Source organism: Mesocricetus auratus, unplaced genomic scaffold, assembly GCF_017639785.1.
Source record: "Mesocricetus auratus isolate SY011 unplaced genomic scaffold, BCM_Maur_2.0 Super-Scaffold_100031, whole genome shotgun sequence".
In the NCBI taxonomy this organism is placed as follows: domain Eukaryota; kingdom Metazoa; phylum Chordata; class Mammalia; order Rodentia; family Cricetidae; genus Mesocricetus; species Mesocricetus auratus.
The window spans coordinates 17,719,572-17,738,012 of record NW_024429212.1 but is presented as its reverse complement, the minus strand read 5'-3'; the positions used below and the strand labels follow the sequence as shown (position 1 = coordinate 17,738,012).

Genomic DNA, 18,441 nt, shown 5'->3' with positions numbered 1-18,441 from the left:
AGCAGAGGGTGAACTAAAGATACTGAAGATAGCAGGCATGATTGATACCTTGTGGCTGGAGAAAACAGAATTCAGTGAGTGAAACTCCAAAGTGGAGTGTCAGACCACACATAGGCAGACATATGGAAAGGGGGCAGTTAGTAAACATTTTTTAAATTTTTTTATTTAAATTAGAAACAAGCCTGCTCCATATGTCAATCCCAGATCCCTCTCCCTCCCCTCCTCCCCCGCCCCCCACCAGCACCCCTCCATCTTCCCTCACTCCCCAGGGAGGGTGAGGCACTCCATGGGGGAATCCTCAAAGTCTGTCATATCATCCCGGTCAGGGCCCAGACTCTCCACTACCAGGCCCCATAGATTGCCGAGGCCTCCTCACTGATATTCATATTCCAGGAGTCTGGATCAGTCCCATGCTGGCCTCTCAACCATCAGTCTCGGGTCGTGAGCTTCCCCTTGTTCAGGTCAGCTGCTTCTGTGGACTTCACCATCCCAGCCTTGACCCCCTTGCCCATCACTCCTCCCTCTCTGCAACTGGGTTCCAGGAGTTCAGTTCAGTGTTTAGTTGTGGGTGTCTGCCTCTGCTTCCATCAGCCACTGAATGAAGGCTTTAGGATGGCATATAAGGTAGTTATCAATCTCATTATAGGGGAAGGGCATTTAAGGTAGCCTCTCCACTATTGGTTAGATTGCCAATTGGTGTCATCCTTGTAGATCTCTGGAAATATCCCTAGTGCCAGATCTCTCCTCAAACCTATAATGGCTCCCTCTATTATGGTATCTCTCATGCTGCTCTCCTCTATATTCTTCCCCTGACTCAAGCTTCCTGGTGCCCCATTTCCTCCTCTCCCCTCCTCTTCTCCCCCTCTCCTTCTCCCAGTTCCCTCTATCCTCCCCCCATGCTCCCAAATGACTCAGGAGATCCTGTCCCCTTCCCCTTCTCTGAGGTACCATGTATGTCTCTCTTAGGGTCCACACTGTTTCCCAGCTTCTGTGGTGGTGTGGATTGTAGGCTTGCAATCCCCTGCTCCATGTCTAAAATCCATATATGAGTGAGTGCATACCATGTTTGTCTTTTTGTGACTGGGTTACCTCACTCAGGATGGCTTCTTCTAGTGCCATCCATTTGCCTTCGAATTTCAAGATTCCACTGTTTTCTTCCCACTGAGTAGTACTCCATTGTGTAAATGTACCACATTTTCTCTATCAACTCTTCAGTTGAGGGGCATCTAGGTTGCTCCCAGGTTCTGGCTATTACAAATAATGCTGCAGTGAACATAGTTGCAGTTGCACAGATGTCCTTATTGTATGAATGTGCATCTTTTGGGTATTTGCCTAAGAGTGGAATTGCTGGATCTTGTGGTAGACTGATTCCCATTTTTCTGAGGAATCTCCATACTGATTTCCAAAGTGGCTGTATGAGTTGGCACTCCCACCAGCAATGGAGGAGTGTCCCCCTTTCACCACATCCTCTCCAGTATTTTTTATTTTAGCCATTCTGACAGGAATAAGATGGTGGAGTTGTTTTGATTTGCAGTTCCCTGATGGCTAAGGATGGTGAGCACTTTCGTAAGTGTCTATAGGCCATTTTGGACTCTATTTAGAATTCTCTATTTAGTTCTGTACCCCACTTTTTAGTTGGATTATTTGTAAATTTTGTAGATCAGCCCTCTGTCAGATGTGGGGTTGGTGAATATCTTTTCCCATTGTATGGGCTGCCATTTTATCTTGTTGACTGTGCCCTTTGCCTTACAGAAGCTTCTCAGTTTCAGGAGGTCCCATTTATTAATTGTCCATCTCAGTGTCTCTGCTACTGGTGCTGTGTTCAGGAAGCGGTCTCCTGTATCAATTCGTTCAAGGGTACTTCCCACTTTCTTTTCTAAGAGGTTCAGTGTGGCTAGATTTATGTTGAGGTCTTTGATCCATTTGGACTTAATTTTGTGCATGGAGATAGATATGGATCTATCTGCAGTCTTCTGCATGCCAGCATCCAGTTATGCCAGCACCGTTTGTTGAAGATGCTTTCTTTTTTCCATTGTATAATTTTGGCTTCTTTGTCAAAAATCAGGTGTTCGTAGGTGTGTGGGTTAATATCAGGGTGTTCAATTCGATTCCATTGGTCTACCTGTTTATTTTTGTGCCAATACCAAGCTGTTTTCAGGACTATAACTCTGTAATAGAGCTTGAAATCAGGGATGGTGATGTCTCTGGAAGTTCCTTTATTGTACAGGGTTGTTTTGGCTATCCTGAATCTTTTGTTTTTCCATATAAAGTTGAGAATTGTTCTTTCAAGGTCTGTGAAGAATTGTGCCGGTATTTTGATGGGGATTGCATTAAATCTGTAGATTGCTTTTGACGAAGTTGCCATTTTTTTACTCTGTTGATCCTGTTAGTAAACATTTAAACTTTGCAAGGCAGAGGTCTTTTATGACTCAAGTAAGGACAGTGACATCACCTGTGCTCCTAGTATCTCGGGGGAGAAGAGCGCCTAAGCAGGGTTCAGCAAGGAAGCTCCAACCAGATCATCTGAAATCTTACTTGTGGAATTTAGTGGGGTCCTGCATCATTTGCTGTTGCAACCCTCTGCCCTGCCCTGCTCTGTCTCAGCCTATGAGGATGTCATCAAGCGAACAGGTAGTTTTATCAGAGGACAAGACTGCAGAGCTAGATTTTCAGAACATGGCTCCTGATGGACAGAACTGGACTCTCACAAGTGGCAGTTTGGAAATTTCACTGGCTGTTTTCTTTTGCATATATAGCCTGAGATGGCAGCAGGCCCTTCAAGAATCTCTCTGATTAGTCCACCTCACGATGGACGCATGGGTAAGTAAAATTCCCTGTGAACTTCAAATCCATGCACAGACTAGGATGTTTTCCCTGAAAGTCATATTTCACCAAAGTTGTCAGTGCTTGCCTACTTTGGGGCTGCCATCCACTAGCTGGCTGGGAAATTTTGGCTTCACCAGAGCAGAGATGCTGTGAACTATTTTAGGAGAAGCTCTTGGGATAATGCACCATGGAAAAAAATTGATCTCGTTTTACTGTCTCCTTGTAGCTTAATCAAACATTGTTTTGCCTTTTATTTGCTGGTAATTGACTTGGGTTGCCCTGGTGGCTCTTGTCCAATGATCCTGCCAGACCCTAATTCTTCTCATGCAGGCTCCCTAATATCCACTGCCCTCTTCGTGCTCTGGGGTGTGGGAGCTCTTGTTACCTAACAGATAAAATTCCCAAATCCATAGCCTTTCCTCACAGTTCTAGAAGTGTAGAGTCCATGGCCATTCCCTCTGCTCTATCCTGGTCATAAGTAAAGAGAAAGATCAGTGAATAAAGTGCTTGCAGGGAAAGCATGAGGACCTGAGTTCATTCCCCAGGTACCCATGTAAAAAAAAAACAAACAAACAAACAGCTACCACAGTTTACATCCTAGTATTAACCCCTGGGCTCTAAGTGTGTGTATACAAACACAGAGAGGGAGGGGGAGAGAGAGGGAGAGAGGAGAGAAAGAGGGGGTGGGAGGAAGGGAGGGGGAGAGAGGGAGGGTGGGAGAGAGAGAGATAATATGGTTCATAAAATGTTACGAGCCACTATTTGGTGTCCTTGGCTCTATCTGTTTGGGAATGGTGAGCAAGTGAGGAAAAGCTCTTTCAGTGCTGATGATCTTTGGCAGCTTTTATAACCCTTGACTTCTTCTGCCAGGCTGCAGGCAGTAGAAGGTGCCATTCTGTAGTGTTATGACTTATGTGCAGGCCTCACTGGTACCCTCAGTATTAGGAAACAAGTGTTATAGTGATTATGTAGGCCTAGAAAGTTAGGATTTCCCCAGCCCTTGACAGTGACTAGCGTGAAAGCTTCAATATCTAAGATTCCAGGATTCCCCAGATTTCAGGCCTAGGATGTCTGAGACCCTTAGTTTTGGAGCTCGGCCAATCTCCACAACACTTCAGTTGCCTCTCATTGCTGTTGCCACTAACACTGCCACTACTAGACACTACTAGGTGGAACAAGGCTGAGTTCTCAGAGCAGAGTGACAACCATGAAACAAAAGTGGAATATATGTCAGACATAGACCACAGGGATAGTCAGTATTAGTGTTTCCTGTGTGAGAGATCTGTGGTTCCAGATTAGACAACTGTGCATCAGTGATACACCAGGTAGAAGGGCCATCCCATGATGCCCACAGCCAACAAGCCCTTTACTTTTAAGTAGGGCAAGGCTTCCTGTAAGGCCCATAGACACAAGTTGCTGATACTTGTGCTGCCTCTGCTATTGCTACTGTTTGCGTTATAGTTACTGCTGTGACTTTTGACACTGCTGCCACTGTAGCTGTCGCTGTTGCCATGACTCTGGCCACTACTCAGCTGCTACTGTGGTTCCCACTGAAACTTCTTCTACAATTACTATTCCTACCATTGCTGCCGCTTTCTTCTTGATTTTAATCAGCTCATCCTGCCATACTAATTATGAAAATCTCAAGTAGGCAAGAAGAATACTCCAGAGAAGACTTTTATTGGGCCTAATGTTTCAAAACCCAGATACAGCATAAGAAATATCTCCAGGCTGGCTTCAAAAGTGAGTTAACAGCCTGCTGATACAGCCACAAAGAGGTTTGCAACAATAACAACCATTATCATATAACAGCCTGCTTCATTCACCAGTTATGGCATTGTCTATTTTATACAGTCACAATCCTTCTGTCAGATGAACAGAGGATATGCTTCCCTCTGGATTGGGTGAAAACTTAGCTGAAATTTGTAGTAGCAGAGTCTGGCATTGTGGCAATGGCATGCATGCCTTCGAGAGCTGGGCCTGTGCTTCAGCAGCAAGCAGCTCAGTCAGTGCTGTCCTAAGGGTAGTCCAATTGACTGCTTGACTGACGGTCCTTAATTCAAGCCATGATACCAGAAAGGAGTCTTTTTTTTAATTCTTCTCTTGTACATTACATCTTGACCACAGGTTCCCCTCTCTCCAATCCTCCCAGTTCCTCCCTCTACCATCTGCCCTTCCCCCCCATCCAGTTCTCTCTTTCCCTTCAGAAAAAAAGAGAATGATTAAAAGATCAGGCCTCCCAGGAATATCAACTGAACATGGCATAACAAGTGACAATAGGACTAGGCACAAACCATTAAGGCTGGACAAGGCAACCCAGTAGGAGGAAAGGGTTCTAACAACATGCAAAAAAGTGAGAGATACCCCGACTCCCACTGTTAGGAGTCCCACAAGAACACCCAGCTACACGGCCATAATGCATATGCAGAGGACCTAGCTCAGATACATACAGATTCTGTGATTGTTGCTTCAATCTCTGTGTCCCCTGCTTAGTTGATTATGGGGGTTGTGTTCTCATGGTGTCCTCAACCCCTGTGGCCCCTACAGTTCTTTGACTGCAACTCTTTGCATCTGCTTCCATCAGTTGCTGGATGATAGGCACCCATCTGTGAGTATAGAGAATATTGTTAGTAATCATTTCATTGTTGTTTTGTTTGTTTGTTGCCAGTCATCTTCTGTCCTGGGTCTCTGAGTGGTCCAGCCTCTGGTTCTTGACCAGGTAATGTTAGGCTTGATCTCCTTCTGGTGGTGTGAACCTCAAGTTAGATCAGTGATTGGTTGGCCACTCCCACAAGTTCTGCACCACTATTACTCCAGCTAATCTTGTGCAGGCAGGACAGATTGTAGGTCAAAGATTTTTTGACTGGGTTAGTGTTCCAGTGCCACTGCTGCAAACCTTGCCTTTCCTAGTTATAGAAGATAGATGGTTTAGGTTCCTTATCCCGCATTGCTAGGAGTCTTCGCTCTCATAGATTCCTGGGAGTTTCCACTATGCTAGGTTTCCATATCACCCTGCAAATGCCTCCCTATTTCCACTTGTTTCTCCCAGTACTCTCTCCTTATATCCCACTGCCTGATCCCTCCCATTCCCATCCCCACCTGCCCCCAGTCCACCCAAAAAAAATCTAATCTATTTTCCCATGTATTCCCCCTGGAGTCCTCTTTGTTGCTTACCTTTCTGGGTCTGTGGATTGAGGCATGGTTATCCTTTACTTAATAGCTAATGTCTACTTATAAGTGAGTACATACCATGTTTGTTTTGCTGGGTCTGGGTCACTTCACTCAGGATAATTTGCCTGCAGGTTTTCCTGATGTCATTGTTTTTAATAGCTGTGGTACATTGTATAAATGTACCACATTTTCTTTGTCCGTTCTTTGATTGAGTTTGTTTCTAGGTTGTTTCCAGTTTGTGGCTATTATGAATAAAGCTACTATGAACATAGTTGAGTTTGTGTCCTTGTGTTAGAGTGGAGTTTCCTTTGGGTATGTGCCTAAGAGTGGCGTAGCTGGTACTTGAGGTAGATGATTCCCGGTTATCTGAGGAATTGCCATATTGATTTCCATAGTTGATATACAACTTTGCCTTCCCATCAGCAATGGAGGAGTGTTCCCCTTGCTTTACATCCTCGCCAGCATGAACTGGTTTTGATCTTAGGTATTCTGACAAGTGTAAGCTGGAGTCTCAAAGTAGTTTTGATTTGCATTTCCCTGACAGCTAAGGATGTTAAACATTTCTTCAAGTGTTTCTCAGCCATTTGAGATTCCTTTGTTGAGAATTCTCTGTTTAGATCTGTACCCCATTTTTAATCGGATTATTTGATTTGTTGATTTCTAGTTTCTTGGGTTTTTTTTTTTTTTATATTTTGGAAATTAGCCCTCTGTCAGCTTTGGAGTTGGTGAAAATCTTTTCCCATTCTGTAGACTGCCATTTGTCCTATTGACATTGTCATTTGCTGTACATCAGTTTTCCTGTTAATGATGTTCCATCTATTGATTGTGATCTTATTGCCTGCACTATCAGTGTTCTGTTCAGGAAGCTGTCTCCTGTGCCATTCCCCACTTTCTTTTCTGTTAGGTTCAGTGTGTCTAACTTTATGTTGAGGGCTTTGATCTGCTTGGATTTGAATTTTGTGTGGGGGATGATAGATATCGATCTAATTTGCATTTTTCCACATGCTGATACCCAGCTAGACCAGCACCACTTGTTGAAGATGGTTTCTTTTTTCTATTGTATATTTCTGGCTTCTTTATCAAAAATCGGGTGTCCATAGGTGTATGAATTTAAGTCTGGGTCTTTGGTTGGATTCCATTGATCAACCTGTTTGTTTTTAATGCCAATACCATGTGGTTTTTATCACTATAGCTCTTTAATACAGCTTGAAATCAGGATTGGTGATACCTCTAGAAGTTCTTTTTTTTTTTTTTTTGTACATGATTGTTTTAGCTATCCTGGGTTTTTTGTTTTTCCATATGAAACTGAGTATTGTCCTTTCAAGGTCTGTAAAAAAATGTGTTGGAATTTTTATAGGGATGGCATTGAATCTGTAGATTGCTTTTGGTAGGATGGCCATTTTAACTGTTAATCCTGTTGATCCATGAGCTTGGAAAATCTTTCCATCTTCTGATATTTTCTATTTCTTTCTTCAAAGACTTGGAGTTTTTGTCATACAAGTCTTTCACTTGCTTGGTTAGAGTACATCAAGATATCTTATATTATTTGTGGCTGTTAGGAAGGATATTGTTTCCCTGATTTCTTTCTCAGCCAATTTGACATTTATGGATAAGAGGTGTACTGATTTTTGTTTCAGTTAATCTTTTTTTATTATTATTAAGCTGTTGGCTGTTTGCTTGTTTCTTACTGGGTAGCTCTGACTTATGTATTTAACCCATAATGGTTCATCTAAGTATTTCTCTTACCGGAGAAAAGGGTGTGGACCTCTTACTCATCTGGCGGCTACATCGTGACTCTCTGTGTCTCTGTTTCCCAAAATCCTCCTCGACTCCTAGTCCCACCTATCTTGCTTCCCTATTGACCAACAGTACGTTATTCAAACCAAACAGACACATTTTTACAGAATGACATCTCCCAACATCTCCTCTTTTCTGTCTAAAATAAAAAGAAAGGTTTTAACTTTAACATATAACAGAACAGGTATCAAGTTACAATATTTTGTCCATTAACATTTAGTAAGATTTAAAGAAAATATTTTATCATCTATCCTATCTGTGTAAGTCTCAAATTATATATGTAGCTTATCTTTTATCATAACTAAGGAAAACTATGATTATAACTATCTGTCTTCAACTCCATCAAAGACCACAGAAGGACTAGATTTGACAGATACATCTTGCTACCTGGACACTCACCAGAAGTTCCTCTGTAATGTTGGGGCATCCATCTTCAGCCCATAGGCCACAGTGTGTCTGGAAGACTTCTTAGAAAAGCAAGAAATTTCAAACTGTCCATCTGCACTGGCAGTCTGTCATTCATTTTTCTGTGTCCTGCAGAAAGTCTGGTAGAATCTTCCATGAAGCAGGAACCCAGTAGGACTGTTTGGGTTCAGCAGTCACTTTTCTATGGGTCCTGCATGTCCAGTTTATACAGCAATAGTCAAGCAGTCCAGGCAAGAGCATTTCTTGCCCAAATGGCTAATCTTGCCGTGTTGAAAGCAAACTCCATAACAGGTTTCCTCCTCTCAGATGTAATTGGTGCTGCCAGGAGCAGACATTTCTCATTGTCAAGAAAAACCCTAAACCATTTTAAATGCCATTTTCTGAAGGTCTTTGAAAGGTTTGAAGACTATCTATCTCAAATACATCTCTATATATCTAGAAAACCTAACTTACCTAAGTTCTGACTATTATAAGTAACTATCTATAATCTGTAATTATGCATTACATTTTAAAAGATCAGTATAAACACAATACTTAAGAGGAAAAATACACATATCACAAAATTGACCTTGAATTTGTATCAATAAATGAAAAACTATACCCATACCAAGTATTCATGTCCATACCATAATTTCCCTTTTACCATTAAAAAGAGATTGGTTGTGATCATTAACCAATTATAAACAGCCCCATTTAAATGTAAACAAAGATTTATAAACACTAGGAATTTGGATGTTGATCATTCCAAACTGCTTCCTGCTGGATGGGGGCACTGTTCATACCATGGGATTCATGACAAAACTCAGAAATCTTAGCCAAGTCCTTTTTTTGTAGTCCTTAAGGCTGTATCATCTCAGCTGTCTTAGATGTTGGAACATCTGGGCCATTGCTTCCAGGGGTCTTGGTTCATCAAACCACAAAAGCCGGGAAGGAATCCACTGCTTTCCATTTTCGGAGAAAAGGGTCATCTGGCAGCTACATTGTGACTCCTTCAGTTAATCTTATATCTAGCCACTTCACTGAAGTTGTAGGAATTCCCTGGTAGAATTTTTAAGGCCTTTCATATAATCTGCAAATAATGATGCCTTGACTTCTTCCTCTCCAGTTTGTATCACCTTAATCTTCTTCAGTTGTTTTATTGCTCCAGCTACAACTTCAAATACTATATTGAATAGATGTGGAAAGACTAGACAGCTGTATCTTGTTCCTGATTTTAATAAAATTGCTTTGAGTTTCTCTCAATTTAATTTGATGTTTGAAACCAGCTTGCTGTAAATTACCTTTATTATGTTTAAGTATGTTCCTTTTATCCCTAATCTCTCTAACACTTGTATCATAATGAGGTGTTGGCCGAACATTGGTGGCACACAGCTTTAGTCCCAGCACTCAGGAGGCAGAGGCAGGTAGATCTCTGTGAGTTCGAGGCTAGCCTGATCTACAGAGCAAGTTCTAGGGCAGGCTCCAAACCCTGTCTCGAAAAACTAAAAAGCAAAACAAAAAAAGCGGTGTTGGATTTTGTCAAGGGCATTTTCAGCATCTAATGAAATGATTATGTGTTTTTTTTTCTTTCCATTTGTTTATATAATGGATTATATTGACTGATTTTCATATGTTGAACCATCTCTGCCTACTTGACCATGGTGGATGATCTTCTTGATGTGTCCTTAGATTGGGTTTGCAAGTATTTTATTGAGTATTTTTGCATCTATGTTTGTGAGGGAAATTGGTCTGTAATTTTCTTTCTTTGTTGAATCTTTGTGTGGTTTGGGTATCAGGGTGACTATGGCCTCATAAAATGAATTTAACAATGTTCCTTCTGTTTGTGTTTTGTGAAATAATCTGAGGAGTTTCAGCATTAGCTCTTCTTTGAAAGTCTGGTAGAATTCTGTGCTAAAACCATCTGGCCTAGGCTTTTTTGGTTAGGAGATTTTTAATGACTCCTTCTCTATTTCCTTAGCAGTAATAGTTCTATTTAAATTGCTTGTCTGTTCTAGATTTAACTTTGGTAAGTGGTATCTGTCAAAAAAATTATTCATTTCTTTTAGATTTCCCAGTTTTGTGGAGTACAGATTTTTAAAGTATGACCTAAAGAATCCTTGGATTTCCTCAGTGTCTCATTTTATGTCTGCTTTTTTGTTTCTGATTTTGTTGATTTGGATATTTCCTGTCTGCTTTTTAGTTAGTTTGGATAAGGGTTTTTTTTTTTTATCTTGTTGGTGTTCTCAAAGAACCAACTCTTGTTTCATTGATTCTTTGTATTGTTCTCTTTGTTTCTGTTTTGGGTGGGTTTGCTTCTTTTTCTTCTAAGAGCTTTTAGGTGTGCAGTGAAGTTGTTAGTATCAGATCTCTTTACTTTCTTTTTTTTTTCCTTTTTGGTTTTTCAACACAGGGTTTCTTTGTGTGTAGCTTTGGAGCCTGTCCTGGAACTCGCTCTGTAGACCAGGCTAGCCTCAAACTCACAGAGATCCATCTGCCTCTGTTCCCACCCCCACCCCTGCCTCAGTGCTGTGAGTAAAGGCATGCACCACCGCCATTGGCCTCTCGACAGTTTCTTAATGTAGGCACTTAGTGCAATGAATGTTCCTCTTAGCACCACTTTCATTGTGTCCCATAAGTTTGGGTATGTTGCGCATTTGTTTTTCAGTGAAATCTAGGAATTGTTTAATTGCTTTCTTTATTTCTGCCTTCCAGTCATTGGTCATAGAGTTGTTCTGTAGTCTATGACCTGGTAGTCATTCATCATAGAGTTGTTCTGTAACACAAATAAATAAATGACCCAGAGACTGATATTGGTGTTCAAACTTCAAGCTGATTATCAGAAAAGCAAAGCAGCCAGCCACTAGCTCTTACCACTACCTCAGGCTGAAAGGGGTGATCCACACACAAGCTCTTCACCAAATCTCAAACTGCTGCCTCCTCAGTGTGTCTAGAGAACAAATGACTCTCTGAGACCTTGCTTCTGTCTTATATACTTTCCTAATGTTGGGATTAAAGATGTGATCTATGATTCTCTTTTAGACTGATTCACTCTTGTTAGATCTGTGTGGCCTGGGACTCACAGAGATCTGTATATCTCTTAACCCTGAGTCCTAGGATTAAAAGTGTGTACCACCACCTCCTAGCTTCTGGATGCAAGGATTAAAGGTGTGTGCCTGGCTTCTATGGCTTGTGGCTGACTTTGCTTTTCTGAATTCTCAGTCAAGCTTTAATATATCATAAATAATATATCACTATATTGTTCAGTTCCCATGAGTTCTTAGGCTTTCTGTTGTTTCTGTTGTTGAAATCTAGTTTTAATTCATGGTGGTCTGATAGGATACAGGGGGTTATTTCAGTTTTCTTGTATCTGTTGAAACTTGCTTTGTGATCAGTTTTGGAGTATATCCCATGAGGTACTGAAAAGGTATATTCACAACATTGGGTGAAATGTTCTGTAGATATCTTTTAGATCCGTTTGGTTCAAAGCATCTGTTGGCTCCAGTATGTCTCTATTTAGTTTCGTATGGATGATTTGTCCATTAGTGAGAGTGGGGTATTGAAGTCTCCCATTATCAATGTGTGAGGGTCAACCTAGCAAAAAATCAGAGATTGTCAGACTGGCATAAGAATTTTACCTACATTCTGTCTATAAGAAATATACTCAGTTCAAAGGCACAAATAGGTGAAGGAAAACCTAAACAGACCTTATGCAAACAGCAACCAGAAAGGAAATAGAGTGGTTTTTATTCATAGCAGACAAAGTAAATTTTAAGATAACAATATTACTAGTAACAAAGGGACATTTTATGATGCCAAATGTTTACTATATTAGGAAACTAAAACAATCACTGTGTATAGACCAAAAATACAAATATATGGGTTTACAACTCAACTGGTCTGGTTGGTTCTGGTCTCAACTACTGGCATCAGGGTGCCAATTTATTTGAATTGTTATCACGTTATCTCCAAGTTGAAAAGGAACATAGGTGAAAAATAGAGCACAAGACACATGTTCCTTCTATGGCAGTGGGAAGGGTTTGGGGTGCGTGGTAGCTAAGAAGTAACACTCAGAGCTGCCTAGAGTCAGAGATGATCTGTGGGTGCACATGCTACCTGATACTGATCTCATAATGGAGGCATGATCACACCTGCAGAGAAGCAGCAGCAGGTATGATCTGGCACTGTGACATGTGACACACTAAAACTACAAAGTGTGATTTATTCCCTCCACAGGCAGTGTCTCCTGCCGGGGACCCCAGCAACTCAGCTTGACACCCAGTCATGCAAGCATGACGAAGGCTATCAGGTAGGTACCTCTTAGGGTAAAATGTAAGCCAGACAAAACCTCCAGCCAGTTGAAGTTGACAGGTTGTCTCTTAATCCTGTATCCATGTTTTAAGAATATGACATGTTTCACTTTATAATTTGAGTTTTTTAATCTGAAGTATGACTTAGATTCCTCAAAAAGAACTACTTAATGGCTGCACAATAACTCCTTAAAGGAGTAAGCTAGGGTCAGTCAAGAGGTAAATAGTCTTGCTTCTCATACAGCTCCTCAACTCTGCCTTTGTATGAGGAGTGTGTCTAGAGGAACAGAAGCTAGCAGGCTGACTGTGCCCCACAAAGTCCTTCACAGAAACAGAGGCAGGCTGACTTGGTCTATGGCTATAGTATACCAACTCTAAGGACATACCTTCCACTCAGCCACACCTTTCTCCATGGACAGGTAGGTGGCTCCTAGTGTCTCTCACACACATTCTGAGCACTCAAAGGCCAGTCTCCAGAAGGCAAGCCCTGCTCTTTTCAGTTGCTTCCCTTGAGCATCCTACAATGCCATATCAAGTCTGCATTTTACCGCCTACCTCTAGCTAACCCAGCTGCAGTAAGCAAATGGCCTAGTCTATGTAGCCATGTCTGACTCTTGGGTCCTCAGGTTATGTGCATTTGTCTGTTGGAAATTCATCATCCCACTCCTGATCACCATATAATCACCATTATGTAAAGAGAAGCCTTCCTCCCAGCCTGGTTCCAGAGCCGCGTCAGTCCCAAATGAACACACAGGAAGCTATATTAATTATGAAGCTGTTGGCCTTGCTTGTTTCTTACTGGCTAGCTCTGACTTAAGTATTTATCCCATAGTTGTTAATCTAAGTATTTCTCTTACCGGAGAAATTTCCGGGCTTCCTACCCCATGGCAGTTACATCTTGACTCCCTGTGTTTCTCCTACCCAGAGTCCTCCTCGACTCCTAGTCCCACCTATCTTGCTTCCCTATTGGCCAACAGTGATTTATTGACATATACACAGAACTTCCCCAACAGGCAGGGGAAAGTGAATACAAACTTGTTCTGTGATTTCTGTGGAAGGCATGAAGTGTTATTATTTGTTCTGTATAACTCTGTGGACCCTGGGCTCACTGGCAGTCCCTGCTCATCCAGAATGTACAGGTAAGAGAAAGGTTAGTATGTGTGAATTTGAAAAGGAAGATAGGGATGTAGGCCAGTAGGTTTGCTTGTGAGCAGTGTGCACACAATTATAGAAGTTATCTACCCCAGGATGATAACTACCCCAATAACTACAAGGTTCCAGGGTGTCCAAAACCCATAAAATCTAGAAAAAGTAGAGATTAGCAAAGAAGGGGATCCAGTCAGCTGATGATAACACTATGCTGAGTACAGCCTGTAAGGTGAGCCTGGGGAGCACACAAGTGTCAAGACTCATCTTTCTGGAGGCCATAGTCAAAAATATTGTCTGAACAGGCTTGCCAAGAAAGCGTCCATAACCTTAAGAATGGTGAGAATAAGCCGGGCATCGGTGGCGCACACCTTTAATCCCAGCACTTGGGAGGCAGAGGCAGGCAGATCTCTGTGAGTTCGAGGACAGCCTGGTCTACAGAGAGAATTCCAGGACAGGCTCCAAAGCTACAGAGAAACCTTGTCTCGAAAAACTAAAAAAAGAAAGAAAGAAAGAAAGAAAGGAAGGAAGGAAGAAAGAAAGAAAGAAAGAAAGAAAGAAAGAAAGAAAGAAAGAAAGAAAGAAAAGAAAACAGGGTGCTGAGAATGGAACCTGGAGCCCTTGGTGACTAAAGGATGAGTAGAGAGATATAGGGTGGCCTGAAGGTGCTAGAACTGCCCAGAGTTGCTGGAAGGATTGGGGAAGGCAGAGTGGGGTGGCTTCCAGGGACAGGTAAATACAGGCTGCAGCTGCCTGTGGTGACAGAGCAATCATGAAGTTTTAAAGACCCTGGCTCCCTTTGCTCCTGTTGAGTAACTTATTTTCATGGACCTTAAGGAAAGTGAAAATGCCTCTTGGCTGTGTTCCTAGGGTAACTGACAGAATACAGGCACCCTCTTGAGTGATCCTGTTTACCATCTTCTTAGCCTAGAGCAGGCCTTATTCATCTTGAGGACTCAGAACACATTTTTTTCATCAAAAGATGACCTTTAAGGCCATACAGTAGTCAGTGCTTGGATGACCATGTTACCATAAATATGAAGAACATCTGTGACTGTTTTTGTTTAATTTGTTGTTAGAGTTCCACCACTGCAGATGTCCTACAAGGAACTGTCACCAGGTCCAGCATCACAGCTGTCCAGCAGAGCAGCACAGGGGCCTTCTCCCAGTGTTAGTAGTTCATGGACTGGACTACCACGGCCACCCATCAGCATTTCAGGCCTGCTGCAGAGGCAGTGTGCAGGCAAGTGCTCAGTCCGCTTTTTGGCACCAAGGCTGCTCTCATAAGAGTGCGTACATGAGGTGTTTGTGTAGATAACATGTGGTGAGGGCAAATACAAACCCTCATACTCCTCAGTTTCTTGGCAGTAGTTCAGAAGCCCATTAGTTTTGGTTCCTATCTCCATGAAAGAACTAATCTGACATGAAATTTTAAAGATACATATATAAGCCAGTGAACTCTTTTTTTCAACTTATTTTTCTTATTTGATATCTACATTCTTGTTCTACTGAGCAATATAGAATTAAGAAGTCATTTCAACCTTACAACTCCTTACATCTCTTAATGCTTCCGATAGGGTCAGCACCCCCTGGGGGGATGGACACTGAGAGGATGAGCCCATTCTTGCCTTCCACACCTGCAAATCTACACTCTACAGACAGCCCCTGGCATGTATGTGTTCCTCGGTAAATATCACTGTACAGCTCATTCTAGAGAGATGGCGTAACTAAATAAAGTAGCAGTCTGGATAGCCTTGTGGAATTTTTTGGCAGCTGTATTCTTCCTGACACTGTAGAACTCTCCTAAATGTGGCTGTGGAGGCACCTGGGGCTCACTGTCAGGGATCTCCAGCTGCAACTCTGTGGAATTCAGGATGTCAGGCTAGTGCCACAAAATAATATATGTGCACAGAACATCCCCATAGAGAGCCAACAGTTCAGGGTGATTCCATTTCCTCCTTGTGTTGTGGGTCTCCAGAGGCAAAGTTCTGTTATTTGGAACTTGTGCCAGCCAGTGTGTGGTGCTGTGTACCACAGGAAGATCTCTGCAGAGACCTTGCAGATAAGGCCTAAGGGCATAGAACCTGTTGCTTTGTTGGACCGCAGACCCTTCCTATGGGACACATCTGGCACTCATAGTTAAGTGACACGTGCCTCAGTCCCAGTCCCTCTGTCTCTCATAATTCAACACCCTAAGGTCTGGGGAAGGGGCTAACGCTTTGCTTTCTCTTTGCCTATAATTTTACCAGAGAACATGTCTGGTTCTGGAGAAGACATCCACTCACTCTGCAGACAGGCTGAGGTGCAGGCAGACTGTACACTGGATTAATCTGTGAATGTTGTTGCCAGTGTTGCACCTCCCCAGTCCTCAGGAAATGATGTCTGGGCTACTGAGCAGGGATACCCCTTGCCTCTGCTGTCCCAGAAGGCTATGTGACCCAGCCATGGCTCTCCTCAAAGAGTGTACTTGATCCTAGAAGTATGTGATAGGTGTTCAGAAATCTTGTCATACTATACCTGTCCTAGGTTGATTCCATTCCCAGAATTTGTTTGTAAAAATATTTTTATAAATTCTTTGTAAATTTCACGCAATGTAATTTGATCATATTCACCAGCTACTCTTACTCTTTAAAAATACTTAACATTATTTTATTTCATTTTATGTTTATGTGTCTATATGAGTATCTGTACATGTGGGAGAGCAGAGCTCTGCCAAGTCCAGAAGAGGATCCCTTAGAGCTAAAGCTACAGACATTAGTGAGCCACCTAACATGGGTGCCAGCATGGTCCTCAAGGTGGAGCAGCAAACATTCTTTTCCTTGTTATTTGGTATAGCTTGGGCAGGGGCTGAGTGTTGGTTTTTGTTTTTGTTTTTGTTTTTTTAAGACAGGGTCTCTCCCATAGTCCTGGCTATATTGGAATCCATCATGTAGACCAAACTGCCTGGAACTCACAGAGATCTGCCTGCCTCTTCCCTCCTGGTGCTGGGATTAAAGGCATGCGCCACCACGCCTAGCTAGCAAGCACTCTTAATCCCTGAGCCAGCTCTATACCTCCAATTCCCAGAAATTCATAAAATGATATAAAATCCATGATTATGATATAAATGTTTTCTGTCGTATAATGAAAACATGATATCAGATAACTGTGAAATGTAAATTATCTCCTGTGTTTATGGTATCTCGATGTGAACCTTGAGCCTAGCCATAACCCCATGGGTCAGGTGCAAAGGGGCACAGCAGACCGAGCTCCACACTCATGACTGTAGTGTTGCTCAGGGAAACAATGTTGAAAACAATGCTGAGGAGTCCAGCAGGTGCATCTCACCGCACTACATTCTTCCCTCAGAGGAGCCCTGGGTCAGAGTCTGATTATTCTGATGTAATTTTATTTTTTTACAATTTCTTCCATTTTTTGAATTGCATTCTACACATAAATTTTGAAACCATGATTTTTAGCATCTTACACTATGTTACTTTGTTATAGTTGAGCTTTAGGGAGCCATTTAGTTCCAGGGCACATTTGGTGGAGTTGAGATGTTTACCCTTGCCGGCCCTTTCATCAGCACTTATCACTAACACCAGTCCACCTGTTGTTCTTTTCCAGTAATCTTCACTTAAGTAAACATGTAGGTAGTTGCCCAAACCCTGCTACTTACACAAGTGGCATTACTCCAAGATGGGTTTCCTGGGTGTCACTAATCAATACCGGAAACCCACATTCATCCCTCAGCAGCAGCATAGAAGTGTGAGTTATTCAGAGACAAGGTGTCTGGAAGTCAAGGGCCAGTGGTGGGTGGTGTGCTCAGCAGAGAAGGCTGTGGAGGGGAAGCACCCTAGCCCCAGAAAGCAGTATCTTTCCTGCTTACCACAGTCCCACCTGCAGTCCGTCCATCGACAGCTGAACTCTGCCTTGGCCTTGGCCTGCCATGATAACTCAGTGGCATGCTGTGTCCTAAAGTCACAGTGTAGCAGAGTTCAGAAGTCACCTTTGGCTCCTCCCCAACTGTACGGATGTAAAGGCCTCCTTTCCCTATGAGCATCCCTCTCAGCCAACAAGTAAAGCCCTTGCCAATAGAACCAGGGGAGCATAGCTAAAGTGCTTCATAGTCTCAATATGTATTACACATGGCCAGGAAAATTAACACGGTTGTCGATATTTTTCATTTGCTAAGTTTCTGAGTTTGTGGGGGGAGGAAAACTTTAAGATTAAAGTAATATGTTTATAAACAGAAAATGTCATCACCATGTGAGATCCTGAGGGAATATTCTAGAGGGAAGTGACCAAGACGAATTAAATCTGAAAGGTTTTTATTTTACATTTAAATATATTTTTGTGTGTGTATGTATTCATACAGGTCAGAGTTAGTTTCCTCCTTCTACTTTGTGAGTTTTAGGGTTGAAACTCAGGTCATGAGACTTGTAGCAACCGTCTTTGCCTGCTGAACCATCTCAGCCTCCCCAGATTGTTCATTGGAGCCAGAATGAGTAAGCTAGTGGAGTGTTCTTTAGGTCAATGTTACAATTACAGTTCAGATTAAACAAGCCAATCCCTTTAAGAGGTTTGCCGTTAATAGTGCTATTTTATGAAAATGAATGAAAAGACCGTCATTTTAAGTGTGGTGTAAGAAAGTTTGTGTAACTAACTAGTAATTACAGGTTAACAGTGGCATCTCAAAGCACAGATCCATTTATGTGGGAGAACATGGCTCTGCCACTGCACATTCTGGTACGCTAGGGGGCACTGGACCACACAAACTGGATTCATTCACAGAAAAACAAGTGTAGCA

General features: G+C 42.2%; 1 protein-coding gene across 3 annotated transcripts in view; it reads left to right on the top strand.

Moving 5' to 3' along the window:
• Rnf212 (ring finger protein 212) overlaps nt 1-15,403 on the top strand; it is a 36,024-nt gene extending 20,621 nt beyond the window's left edge. For 2 of the 3 annotated variants that reach the window (XM_040733397.1, XM_040733398.1), the window contains exons 9-13: nt 2,757-2,820; nt 12,433-12,505; nt 13,565-13,645; nt 14,732-14,895; nt 15,230-15,403. In XM_040733397.1, the coding sequence (XP_040589331.1) occupies nt 2,757-2,820; nt 12,433-12,505; nt 13,565-13,645; nt 14,732-14,895; nt 15,230-15,342 (495 nt within the window). In that variant the 3' untranslated portion in view covers nt 15,343-15,403. The remainder of the gene's footprint in view (nt 1-2,756; nt 2,821-12,432; nt 12,506-13,564; nt 13,646-14,731; nt 14,896-15,229) is intronic. The other variant, XM_013118618.3, reaches the window with a different exon arrangement.
• The last annotated feature ends 3,038 nt before the right edge of the window (nt 15,404-18,441 follow it).